Genomic DNA, 14428 nt, shown 5'->3' on the forward strand with positions numbered 1-14428 from the left:
AAGGCCAAAAAGGACATCGCCAAATGTGTGACAAGATTATACTCCGGGAAAACATTTTTAGCACAATGCATACAAAAGTCCAGCCAAAACGTGTAACCACAAAGTGTTCGGTTGATTATTTAGCCGTCAAAACTGTTGAAAGACAAACAATTTCTTAACCAACCAATTAACCAGACATTTCAGGGGAAGACCAAAAAAAAAAAAAAAAAGTGCATCAAAAACTGAACTACCTCCTCCCATACCTTTGAACAGATTATTTCTGTATTTTCATCAAATACAACAAATACAAGCTGCTGCAAATATTACAAGCACCTAAAATTCTGTTGACAAAAAGACGGTCCTGAACCCCGCCCCAACTGCCCTATCATTACTGAATTGAAGTTACCCAAAACTATTATACAATGCGGCAAAAAAAAAAAGATAAATTTGCCACTGAGGGCCTCCCCCATGAAAGGCCCATTCTGCACTACTACCTGCCTATGCTCCCCTTACCTCTCCAAGAATCATCCTCTCTAATGATGCTCGCAGTTTGCCCACCATTTAATTGCTCAGCCTTAGAATAGTGCATTTTGATTGCTGCTACTGGATCTGAAACCCCTGTACACTGACCTCCAACCAGAATCCCTGCTCTACTAACAACGTTTATCCCAACCAATCCTCTTGCTGCTTGTTGCATCCCCGAGACTACATCAAAGCCATTCCTTCTGTGCATCTCTGACAGCACCGCATCTTGCCGCTGCTTCATATCAAGAGTAAAAGGCTGCAGTTCTCGACTCCTATAAGCTTGATAATCAGCAGCAGCATTACTACTACCAATTTCTCTAGCCGGAAACACAGCTGATCCATTCAGACTCCGTTCACCATTGTTCACTCCATGTACCGGCAGCTGCTCCAATTTGGACGAAGGCAATACATAATTTCCAAATGCAGCAGGATACTTTGCCAGTAGCATGGCAGAATCAGGCAAGGAATGGAGTCCAGTTTGAATTCTACTCCCATCCCAATATGCAAAACTCCTCACAGGAAGGTTCTCAGTACCCAGAAGGTTATTGCGATCCAACTTCGTCTGAGATAAATTTCCACCTATAGCTTGATCACTGGCGAATTTTGTGCCAAGTGGCTTGCCAATCTTGGATTGCTGATTCTCATTATCTCCATTTTGTTGTCTACTAGAACTTGATTTTGGCTGATACGAAGGCTTTGTAAGAATTTGACCAAATAATTTCACATCACCATTCCTGCGAGGTTTTTCGACATCTGATGGACTGCCCGACTGATGGTCAGGATTAATATCCCTGGACTGTTCCCGAAATTTGAATGGAAGTTCAGCTATTGAACTATAATGTTTCACACCATTGCACTTTTGAAGGTAAGAATCATGAGCCAAATGGCGATCACGATGGAAATTATTGTCCACCTTTGGGAAGCTTTGAGGGGTAGCAGATCTTCTGCAACTGCTGTTGCCATTCACCTCCCTAGTTGTCGAGGGTGGTAATGGATAGCCTTTAAGGATCTGGCAGGGATCAACACTTCCCAGCAAGGAACTTCCAGAACGGAGCTTCTCTCCAACCCTAGTAACTTGATGACCCTGCTCGCCACTAATCTTCACCGCCTCAAGGGCTGATGATGTAGCCTCATTAGGAGTCTGACATTTTACAGCACATGACTGAGGTACTGACTTCATGGGAGCTGGAAAACCATTCTGCTCGATTGGGACAACACAAGGTCTTCCCACAGAATCAGTTTCCAACACACCAATCTGCCGGTCCCCAGATATATCACCATCTGGAGTAGACTTCAAATCTTGGTCCATGCCATTCACATCTTTCTGATTCGCATCATCTTTCTCCTTTCTATCATTTATGCTACTTTCCCATGACACTGGGCTTAGCCCTTCCATCTCTGCATCAAGGTGCTCATCCCGCTTCTCCAAAGCTCCACTATGAATTTGAGTATCTAATGTATTAGCACTGTCAGAGGTCTCTCCAACTCCTCTGGTTGTAACAGCAGTTCCTTGCTCCACCTCACCACTATGAACAGATTGGATATCGCCATTCCCATCAGCTTCCTGCTCTGGTTTTTCCTCCATCTGAGAGTCATCAGTCAAATTCTTTGACTGAAGTCCAGCTTCGACAGCAGCCCGATCTCCTGTCCCGCTAATTTCCTCCAAGTGGTTCAGGTCAGGATTGACATTGGCTAATCCTGCGGAATCAGGCTCAATGTTCAACTTCACTTCAGGACATGGCAAGTCTACTTCCAATTTGACTCCTGATTTCTCACTGCATGTGATCGAACCAGTTTCCACAACACCCACGTCATCAGTGTCACTGCCACCACTAGCATCACGTCTAACCACATTGCCAGGTCCTGGGCTTATCATGTCTAATCCCAGGCATTTACGGGCCTTGCTGAAGAAAACCTTGCACTGCTCCCTTGACCGAGTGCTGACATACCTAGAGATCATAGCAAAATCCTTGCCATAAGATGACACAGCTTGAATGAAGATAGCCTTCTCTTCATCAGTCCAATCAGTAGGATCCATCTCCCCACAACTTTCATCAGAACAAGTATCCTCGTCACCATTCTGCATAGCTTCTGGGGTCAATGGCAACCTGCTTGATGAACCCACTCTGCTGTATTTCCATTCATGGTAACCCTCTCCAGGGTCAACAGCACTTGTAATGCAAGAACTCATAGCTTCTGATGATAACGAACCACAGATGCCAGCCAAAACATCAGCAGCTGCAGTTTCTCTCTCATTGTTATCTGCATCAAGACTGCTCAACCTTTCTAAAAGACCATTATCTCCTTTTGATGATTTATAATCGCTAGACCTACCAAGCAAGTATTTTGAAGTAGATGTCTGTTGGATTTCCATGCCATCATCAACATTAGCTGCAATTGCTGAAGCTGCTCCAAGAATATCCAGTGAAGCAGCATTGGCCTCACAATGCCACCTTTTCCCCGATGCAACCAGGTAATTATTAGCAGTGTAACTTTTGCCTTGCTTTGGATATTCAGGATGCTTCTTGGTTTTCTTTAAACAATCAGACTTGTGATTCTTGTAGTAAAACTCAACGCAATCTGCTGTTGTTTTGTGAACAAGAAAAGAAGCTATCTTAGTGAAGTCTTTGCCATGTACGGCAAGCTTATCCATGAACATTTCCTTCTCTTCAGATGTCCATGGGTTGATCATAGACCTTTCTTTCTCAACAGCACTAGGATCTTCCACCAAACCATTACTGGAAATGAACCTTGATATCATCTTCTCCTTCTTATCCAAGATCATAGCAGGCATCTTCAAAGTATCCCTGCAGGGTTTAACCTGCGAATCTGAAAGTAACTTGCTTATAAAATTCATCATCACTGTATTGGACCCGGAACTTACATTTCCATCTGCAAGAACAATAAAGCAGGGGCACAAAAATCAACACAAGGTCCATGCCAGTTCAAATTTGTAGCTTATGCCAGATCTCATAGAGAAGATAAAATAAGTACACTACACAAGAAATATCATTTTCTTTGCATCTACCTGTAGCTTTCCAAGAGTCAAGGTATACCATGCCTAAAGATACGTTATAAAAGGTGCACACATCAATCAACACAGAAAAACCTTAAAAAAGGGCCCACGTGAATTTTATTCATCAAAGAAACCTATATTGCAAAGAACAAGCCTCCTTTCCCTTCTTTCTAAATTTTAGTATGCTTGAGCACATTAACATTACCACATTTCCTTAACCAGGCATGCATAACTTATACACTAAAACAAATAAAAGTCCGTATGCTTAAGCACATTAACATTACCACGTTTCCTTAACCAGGCACGACTCAACAGTTTTTTGGGTCCAATCTCCCATCAGTCAGCAGTACCAAAGCAAATACAAAAACTAACAAATCAGGGAAGCAAATATACAGGAATCCTCCCTAAAACAGTAACAGCCTACTAAATCCTCCCAATTCCTTTGCATGGCAGCAAGGTAGTGCAAATAATAACAGAATCTAAACAACAAAAAGGTATCAAAAGCTTATTATTCACCATCCCCACAATTACTACATTTCTTAATCAAATCTTACACCAAGTCGAAAGGCCATTTCTTACCAAATCTGTCTACAATTCCAACACCATCAAATACCCAATCCACCAGCCTTACAGGTCAGTCAAATATACTGAGATTATGATCATAAAAGGTGCATATAGATTCACCACTCCATCCCAACACTTGAAGCAAACTTAAATCCAGTCAAACTCATACATAGCATCAAATGTACTCATAAATAGACAAACTATCATAAATAAGTAAGAGGAACCACAAGATTCAACACCTCACACCTACAATAACCATACAACTATTAAAAGAGATTCCGTGATGCCAATGTTAATCGCGTCTGCCACATCCCTAACCAATAAGGGCTACCACTTCATAAGTTCCACAACAAATAATAACTCCAGACTCAAGCTTATTAACAGTCTAAATGACTATATATCTCAAAATGATTCATGAACCTGGTGACAAGAAACAAGACATCCAAAGCTACAAAAAAGTATCAGACAGAACCACCATGTCGATATCTGCAGAGGCAACACATCCACAAAACTGCCAGCATGCCTCGGCTAACTACTCCTAACATATGAAGACAATCAAAAGCAAATTGTACACTAGGCCCAGGTTAAGTAAAGTCCAACTACACCAATAACGAAGACCCCTTTTCTACTCTTTCCGTGTCCCCTATTGTGTCCACAATGTAGAAGAAGAAACTCGAGAATCTAACTCAACAACAAAAGCAGAAAAATTGGGAGCAAAATATTGATTCTTAGTCATAGGGGCAGAGACATTATAAAAACAAGTACCAGAGGAATGCAACAAAATCACAACATATTTCATAACTCTGAACATCAAGTATGAATATAATACCACATGCAAGCTCCTTGCCTTACAATGTAAAATAAACATTATCATAACTTCAGGTCCGATATTGCAAAAACAAATCCACATGGTACCAACTTCTGTGGCTTTCTTTTCTTAAATCAGACTGCAAACCACTTTTTAAATTTTAAACATTAATTTTCCTTATGATTTTACTTATTAACAGTTCAAATTTTTGCAATAAAGCAGCAGAAAATTTATTTTATAGGGGCCCTGAACTCAAAAAAAACTTGATTTTCAACCAGTTTGGCCAGATTTAGATTTGCACAAGGCCAAATTAATCCCAAGTTTGTAACCACTTGTAGTTTTAGAAATTAAATTGGTTCAAAGTACAAATGAAACTTAAATTTTCTATCCAAAGCACAACTTCAGCCAAATTGTAACACCAACACAAATTTTTCAGGTATTGCAGTCTGGCATGGGCATGTTCATAATCAGATACTAGTAGACTTTAAAAGCACACATAACCAAGTTAAAAATTGCTTACCATGTGAAGACAATCTAGAACGAAATGATGTACGATGTTTCTGGGAGCTGTTCAGCACCGTGCGCAAGCTTAGATCCAGCTTTTTATGAGACTTCACACGAAATCTCCTCATAGAAAGGGAGCAAACATCTGCCTTCCAAAGATGCTGAAGGGCCCTATACTTGAGAGCAATACATCTTTCCTTGAATTGCTGGAAACGCTTTCTCCTCAGAAAATTTTCCTTAACAATGGAATTGCTTTTCAAAGAACAAACACCCGAGATATCAAACTTACAAAGATCAGCTGGCAATAACTTATTAAATACTTCAGCAGCTCTACTTGCAGACTCTTTGTTGGAAGCAAATATTGATTCACATAACTTAAGCTCTTTATCATCACATAAGCTAATTTCATCCAAATGAGTCGGAGAACAACTAGCAACCAGTTGAAAATTTTCTCCTCCATTGTCCTCATGCACCCCATTACCAACATAACTTAATTCCAGGTTTTTTGACATAGCACAATCTGTATTTGAGATACATACACTGTCATTGCCTGGCTCACTGCCTGGTTCAGATGGAGACGCATCTTTCCCTGAAGAGACGACTTCAACAAATTTAGAAGTTGCACTACCTGGACTATCTACATCCTCATCTTTGACCTTGGCATCGTCATCCACCAGCACATTAGGCATTTTCTCTGCATCATTGTGCCCAGATGATCCAAGATCCAACAGGGCAGGCCTATGAGAAATACTGGACGTAACATCTTGTTCTTCAGCAGGTTTTGAAAAACAATCCATAGGCAGGGAGCTGGAAACAGCTGGATGATGACAGCTGCTTTCAGGTATGGATGCCAATGTCTTCAACTCACCTTCAAGCCTATCAATCTCAGACTCGGTCATCTCCAGCTTCTTTAGAACATCACCTTTCCACACCAACAACTTGTTAATTGCAGTGGATTTAACGAAGCCAGAATCTACAGAGATCAGGTCATCAGATAGAAGCAACTCATTGATCGCAGAGTTGAAATGACCGCTCTCAGCAAGGTCCAAATTCTCCAAGTTAAAAGTTGCTCCTTCAATATGGTCCCGATGGTCCTGAGACGCAATACTGGGACTTAAATTAGTAGCCTCATTATCAACACTTGGCGCTTTGATGAACTGCTTCTCCTCAAGACCTGCTAGTTACAAGAAGGCAAAACTTTAAACTCTTAAATATGAAGTTCTCAAATGCACTATTTTAAGAGAATACTAGGTTGAACAACTAGATACAAACCCTACTTATGCCAATTAGAATCTATATACAGAATTGTATAATTCTTCCCAATTCATTATCAAAGCACATCTAGAACTTGATGATTTTTGTCAAGCTAAAGACCATGTATGACCAATATGTCTTGCAATTGAATTGTACGAACCAGCATTCACTGCCAAAACCCGTCAAAAATTTAATAGTGCTATGATTGATTTATGGTTAGAACCGAAGTGTGACAGCAAAATAATTTGGTTAAATGGCCACGAAGAATGGTACAAGATCTTCAAATTAAAAACCAGTTAGCAATGTGAACTAGTTTAGTTTATTTTAAAGCAATTTCAAAAACACTCTCATATCCATATTGACTCAGGCCTACTGTCCAACTGAACCAAAATCTTCATTATGCAGCTCAATAAATGTCCTAAATGCAGTTCTCAATGCAAAGCATCTTCATTTTCAAGACCATCAAAGGCCAAGCTTTAACAATTCACTAATAATAGGGGGAAAAAAAAAAAGAAAGATAACACTGCATACAAATGTTTCAGCTGGCCAACCATCCGAGTAAAAATTGAAAATGAGAATAAAAAGCCCACAGAAATTGAACTTGATGGAAGACTGGCTGTAGAAACATTGAGCATGTTTGGATAGGAGATCATTTGGGAAAATTTTTTTAAACACTCTAGCACTTTTTGATATGATGCATGTGAGACAAAAAGGTAGTTGGAAAATGTGTTTATGATGCAAGCAAATAAAATTATGCAAATAATAAACTATCCACACAAATTGTCATGATCACCAAAAAAAACTTGATTTTGTACTAGGCTAAATGAAGAACACGAGAAGCAGCACAAGAAGCAAGTAAAGAAATTCCCTAACTTTGCTCATAGTGGTCAGTGAAGATTGCTAGCCTTTTAAGAGAATATAATGATAACCAGTCGAACCTCAAGCACCACAGTGAGATTAATGGAACTGTAGTTAGATGGATTGGAAGAATCCCTTCTCCCTAACGATGACAATAATCAGATCCTAAAGTTCACAAATGCATCCTCATTTATTTTCTCTCTCTATCGATCTCTCTATCATGGGGTGTAAGGAGATAAGGTGCTCAAGTCTGAAACTAAGACATTTAGTGAACACTCAAAGTACCTAGAAAGAGTGGCATTTGTGGACATATTTCTTAAGCAAAAAACCCTCAAATTTACCTGGTGAGGAACTACAACCAACAGAAGAGGGTGTAGCTGGAGATGCACAGTCTGAAAAGGCTGTAATTCTAGGGCTTTTATCAGCCAGGTGCGAGGAATGCAAATGCAAAGGTTCTCTGCTGCTGCTACAGATAATTGTCCCGTTCTTCAGTGTAGTATCATCAACACCTTCAACTTTTTTCTTCTCATACTTTGCCAGCCCTTCACCCCAACCAAGGCGTGGTTTCTTGCGTGAACTCATCTCTTCAGATGCACCAGCAGATGTCTCGTAGGCTGCAGCGGGAGCAGCAACAGGTGTAGCAGCATTCCCGGAAGGAGATTGAACAGGAGTCACATTGCTTGGCTGCACCTCGGCCTTCATTTCATTGGAGTCTGCTCCCATGCTTTTGGAGCTGCTTGAGTGGCTGAAACCAGAACCCCGTGAAGACAAGCTTCCAGAGCGAGTCCACTTCAGAGGCTTCCAATCCATTGAGCCTAGAGAATTCTCCCTTTCAAGTCTCTGGCCAGAGCTGCCCAATGCATTTACCACCCCACTGCTCTTCTCGTGCTGATCTTTCAAGTGAGATTGATCCCATGAGTTTGCAGAGTCCAAATGAGGGTGGGAGGAAGTGCATGTTTGCATCTCATCCACTGACCTGTGCTGATCGCTGGTTTCAAGTGGTCTTCCAGGAGCATTGGGTGATGGAGTGGCCTCCCACGATTGACCTTTCCAGTCCTTCTGCCCAAAAGGGCCCCTGCTTTCTCTGTTGCTTCTACTGTACTTTCCAGACACAGATCCCCGACAGTTTTCATCTTCAAACACCCTGTCACTGGGGCGAGATGGCACAAACCCGTGACTGGATTCTTCTGGATAAAGGTGTCTACCACCCTGCTTACCATAACCTTCAGCCAAAAAATTCAAACCCCAAAAACAGGGCCAAGGAAAGCACCAAAAAATCAACACAAGCAAAGAATATACCCTCCAACCACAAATAAAAAAATAAGGATAAATTAGCATCGCTGCCAAAATTAGGCATTCCCAAAAGCAATCAACAAAAACCACAGATCTACGAAACAGCAGTCATGGACCAATAATATACAAATACATCAGTATCAAAACTTCAGATCTGCCAAATTTTAAAGGAAAAGTCTATCTAAAGCCCTACAAATACAGCAAACTAGATAATAAACGGGTATCAGAAAAAAATAAAAACTACTTCGGCATCTAACTACCAAAAATCTATTTCAAACTCTACTCCCCTAGAACAGGTTTCCCGGCCCAATTTATTCACGAAATTTGACAGAGTACTCCTTACCATGGTTCCTAACTAATCTTTGTACCTATAAGCAGATACAGACAAGTTCCACCCCCTAAGTCACCTACAAGCGCCCGAAACTTCTAAAATTCACACCTTGCAGATCCTTAACCACTGATTTATCAAAAAAGAAAAAAAAAAAAAACTCAACTGAAACTCACTGCAACCGCCCCCACAAGTGAAGGGAAAGCCAAAATGGCATCAAAAGCACAGAGAACCACAACCCAAGGTCTGGAAATCCAAAAATTGAAAAGAAAAGATAGGAGACACAGGACAATACAAAAGCAAAGTAGAAACTCACCAGGAGGTGGTCTGTAGCGGAAATCAGAAACCCAGCGAGGCGAAGCATAGTGATAGGGATGGGGATGGGGATGAGGCGGCTCCCTCCATCTTGGCCCACCCCCAAATCCCCCTATCCCACCCCCATAGCCCCCTCCTCCTCCTCCACCACCACCCGTAGGGTGCAGATGATGGTGGTGGTGATGATGGTGATAAGGCTCCTGCCTCTCGTGCTTCCTCTCCTTGAAGAAGTCCTTCCGATCCCACGGCAATGGCTCCGGCGGCATCAATTCCTCTTCCTCCTACGACTCTTCCACTCTTCAATCGCATCTGCCACACACGCACACAATACACCCCCGCCCAATCCTTCTCCAACCACAAGATCTTTCTTCAACTTCTCCCTCCACCTCCGCTGCCGCGGCAGGTGCAACAGCAATTTTTTTTTCCCAGCTAGGGTTAGGGTTTGCCTTGAAAAATTACAAACTCTGAGTTCCTCCGCTTAATTTAATTGAAGCCCAGAACTCTTTCCTTTTTCCTTTTTTTTCTTTTACCTCTTCTCTCTGAGAAAGAGAGATTTCTGAGTGAGGCGATAAGGGACAAAGAAAGAAAGCCTTCACTTCTCTAGAGAGAGAAAGGATGAGAGAGAGAGAGAGAGAGAGAATGAGGCGACAAGCTTTGGGATGAGAGAGAAAAAAGAAGGGTGGGGGGTTGCTATGTGAGAGACTATGTGTGACTCTGTGTGCGCGCGCGCGCGTGCGTGGTAGTGAACGTATCTCGACGCCTTTATTGTGCTACAATTTATTTCGCCTTTCACGTCCGCTGAATTTCTTTACTTTCTTTTTATAATATATTTAACCATCTTTTTCCACAATCGCTGAAAATCAATTATTAGTATAATTTTCCCTCTTGTGGAATGCCCCCCAAAAGCCTTCTTACAACGCGACTCGATCAGACCGCGCGAGCATGCCTAAACGCAACAACTCATTTCACCACCGACATAAAAGAAATATTTATGGTGTAATATTTTCTAATTCGGCTCTCAATTTTTGTTGCTTATGTAAGATTCAGGTCCCTTTAAAGCTCAAAAAACGAAATCTACAATTTAGCAAAATGCTTGGGAAAATGTTATTTACACTCTTTTTTTTTTTGTTATTTACATTTCCACTATCGTTTTATTATATAATTTTTATTTATTAAATTATATGATATAACAAATGATGGAAGTGCCAGTAACAAAACATGAGATGCAAATAACAACAAGTGTGTTTGGATTGTAACTTATTTGAGGTATTTTTGCGGTAACACTTTTTCTGATGTGATGTATGTGAAATAAAAAGATAATTGAGAATATAAAAAGATATATTAGAAATTATAATAACGATGTAAGTAAATATATTTTAACAAATAATCTCCTGTCCAAACCCACCCGTAACGTTTTCCAAATGCTTGGCTTGGCTAAATTTGATTTACCGTTATACGCATTTACCTTGCTATCACTGCTAAAATGAGGGCATTCCAGACATTAAATGCAACAGTTTGTTTTATAATTAATAAAAAAAAATTATCGAATAATTTGATTTCCTTCGCTCGTGTAAGGTTTAAAATCCATATCCATATGATCCTTTGGGTGTATGTATTTGAGCATTTTGTGACTAGAAAATCTACAAGAAAAACTATAAATCAAGTCTCCAAAATTAACGTATTATTATATTTAAATTCTTCTTTGAAAAAACCCCCTAACTCCACCCTCAATGCCTTATAATACACAATCAATTCATGTAAAAAAAAGAGAGAGAACATCATAAATGTTTCGAACCAAATGGTTTCACGGCAAAAAGGAACAAGTGAAACGGTGGAGTTGGTTTGAGCTTTTATCTTTTTTCTTCACACTGCTTTTGCCTTTCGGCTCATTATGGTTTTGTACCGGATATGCCCTTGGTTTGGCGATCTAATTTCAAGGTAGGGCTCACGTGCATATTTCACGCCTCCGCCGCTTACTGATTTTCTTTCTCGTTTAGTTTACTCTTAGGCATTCTAGGCAAGTAGCTTTCCCATAAGTTGACTAATTTTGTCGTTGACCCAACTCGAATTTTTTTTTTTTTTAAAAAAAATGGATGTTTAATTGGGGGGGTTTCAATAGCTCCGCTCATCCACTTAATTGGATATTCGTTCGAAACTTGGATACAATTTGAGAAAATAGCGTTTAAGGACATCCTTTTATGTTTGATTCCGATGTTGGAAATTTTTTCTCATCTCGTTTGTTTCTATTACACCGTAAACACATTTTTTATTATATATATTTTTTTTTAACCTCCGTCGCTCTCCTATTCCCTTCTTACCCTAAAACTACCAACCAAGGATGCGAGTCTCGATCTACTGGGCGGAAGCTTGACTCCCTGTCCACTAGCCTCCACAACTAGTTATTATCTTTTTATTTAATATATAACCCATCATGAAAAATAATGTAATGGATATATGAAGTAGTTATTTTTCTTTTGTAAACATTTACCTAAGGTAGCTGCTTTTTGGGAAGGAAAAAAAAAGTACATAAGGTGACTGTTAATGCATGGTAATTTATTTGCCCATGTTCTAAATTTCTATTAGACATTCTAGCCAATAGGCCTAGGGCTCCAATGAGCCTACACTGTTCTGCGTCTCAAGGTTTTAGTCCTCAGCCCAAATACAGAAACATAATGAGTCAAACGCCAGTGCTAATTAAACCCTCTAGATTCTAGCCATTTGGCTCATTTGTTAATTTAATCGATTCGAACATAACATTTACTTGTACATTCAATTATATGTCATGGATTTAATGATGATAATGTACACACGGTAAATTTATATAAGATTTACTCTGAATGATTTATGTTATAAGGTGTGAAATAGGATAGACAAAGGCATGCACTAAATTATTTTTCGAAGCCTGCCCCCCAAGCCCTTGTCTTTCTTGTCTCTTTCCCCTTCAACAAAAAAAAAAAAAAAGGAGAGAGAGAGTAACAAGGCAGTGGCAAGACAGAGGATAGGCCCATAGTTGTAGTGTTTTTATGTTTTTAAGAATCTATTTGGCCCATAATGTGAGCCAGTATCGAAAAAGTCTTTTATTGTATTCTTGCATCATCGGCCCACGAATTGACCCACAAAGAACACTATACTGTCCTGTCTTCACCCATTTTCACTCTGCTCTTTAACTAATTATTCTTCATTACACAGATTTTTTGCTAGACTTTGGATTTGATTAATCTAAACTCAAAAGGATCATTGGCGAGAGAAAAACAATGCTTGGCGATTGTAAACGAGAGAACATTGACTGAAAGAATTAAATAAAGTTGATTATGGAAAATTTGATAACTCCTCGACATTATTTCGAAGTTATAGCATATTTAAGTTGTGTAAACAATTGTATATGGTAAACCACATGTATACAAGACATAGGATGTGGATTCTATTAAATTCATGCATAATATTATGGTAATACCATTTTACGAGGAATAAGTGTCGAGGAAGAGAACAATGACAATATTAACATGCAAAATAGCAATACAACTTAGAAGATATTTATCATAACACCAAAAAAAATTCACAATTGCACAGCACAATGAAAGCATTTTTATTAATCACTTTTGCGTAAAGAAAATTCGTTTGTCAACATAGTATATTCTTAATATACAAATGGAGAACGTAATCTCCTAACACATTAAATAAATATCTATACAATATGTAAAGGGAGAGCAATACCGTGGGAAATAAATATACGGTGTCACTTTTTTGAAATTTCTAATTTTTCCTTAATTATAATAACAAATTGGTCTCAATATATTCTAGAAAAAAAGAACTTGCACAATCTGTAAAGAGTTATCTGGTTGAGATCAAATTATAACTCCCTCACGTCCCCACTTTTTTTCTCCGTGATTCTTTAAATACAAAAATTTCCTTTAATGTAGCAACTAGATTTATTAGATAAATATAAACATGTCTACCATAATATGTTATTTAAAATAAAAAAATTTAAACAAAATCTTACCACATACTCGTCTTTCGCCCACTACCACCGGTCAATACCGCCACCATCTCTTTCTCCTCATTCACCTCCATAGCCGTCTCCACTGTCATTACCGCCCCCCCCCCCTCATCCTACTTCCTCATCCCTCTTCCCCTTCCCTTCCCTTCCCCTCCTTCCTCCTCCCTCTAATCGCGGGCGGCCACAGTAGTGGTAGTGGTGGAGATACTAAACAATAAGTTAATAAGCCATTAAACAAATTTTTCTCTCATATATCAGCGGAGACATTCTAGCTTCCATTTCAAGAGCACCTTGATCTAAAAATAATTCATGATTAAGAAAACCAAATCACCCACAAAGATATCCAATCAAATAGGAATGCATAAAAGATAGCTCTGATGTAGAAAATATGCAATCAGATAAACCAAATAATTAATGATTAAGAAAACCAAATCACCCACAAAGATATGTAGGCAAATAAGAATGCATAATAGACAGCTCTGATGTAGAATTTATGCAATCAAATAAAACAAGATCTACCAAAGCATACGAATAACCGTTTAACAAGTTTATGAGGGGAAGAGGGAGGAGGAATGAGGGGAGGAGAGAATAGGAGATTGATGGGTGGATAGGTTGTTGGTGATTAATTTATAAAAAATATCTCAAAAAAATTTAATTCTAAAAATATCATAAAATACATCCCCTAAAAACGGCTAATTACTCAGATTATTGGTGAAAAAAAAAGTCGGAAGAATATTGATCCGACAGGGATGTAAAAAACAATTGTTACAGGCAGCAAATTCAAATTTGTTTTTTTTAAAGACAGCCCGACAGCCAATGTGTTAGTGGACATGCAACTGTTTCTGGCGGTTTTGATCATTTTCAACAGCGCGTAACTTTGGTTGCACACAGCGTAACTTTGTTTCTACAACGTATAACTTTAGTATCAAATTTTGCGAGCCCCACACACATTGTAAAAATCGATGTACAACTAGTGATATGGATCGC

The 14428-nt window shown here is 39.3% G+C and overlaps 1 protein-coding gene across 6 annotated transcripts; it reads right to left on the bottom strand.

Annotated features, from left to right (window-relative positions):
* Positions 1 to 210: 210 nt before the first annotated feature.
* Positions 211 to 10178, bottom strand: LOC113725824 (uncharacterized). 6 transcript variants are annotated; one of them, XM_072078823.1, is made up of 4 exons: positions 9446 to 10178; positions 7850 to 8731; positions 5413 to 6570; positions 211 to 3333 (listed from the first exon to the last, which is right to left on the bottom strand). In XM_072078823.1, exons 1-4 carry the CDS (start codon positions 9708 to 9710, stop codon positions 470 to 472), a joined length of 5169 nt encoding a protein of 1722 aa, XP_071934924.1. In that variant the 5' UTR covers positions 9711 to 10178; the 3' UTR covers positions 211 to 469. The 6 variants fall into 6 exon arrangements, with proteins under 6 accessions (XP_071934924.1, XP_071934926.1, XP_071934922.1 ...); XM_072078825.1 differs by having other exon boundaries at positions 211 to 3396; positions 7850 to 8717; positions 9446 to 10159; XM_072078821.1 differs by having other exon boundaries at positions 211 to 3396; positions 9446 to 10159.
* Positions 10179 to 14428: the final 4250 nt, after the last annotated feature.

This window comes from Coffea arabica, chromosome 2e (genome assembly GCF_036785885.1).
Source record: "Coffea arabica cultivar ET-39 chromosome 2e, Coffea Arabica ET-39 HiFi, whole genome shotgun sequence".
Lineage (NCBI taxonomy): Eukaryota > Viridiplantae > Streptophyta > Magnoliopsida > Gentianales > Rubiaceae > Coffea > Coffea arabica.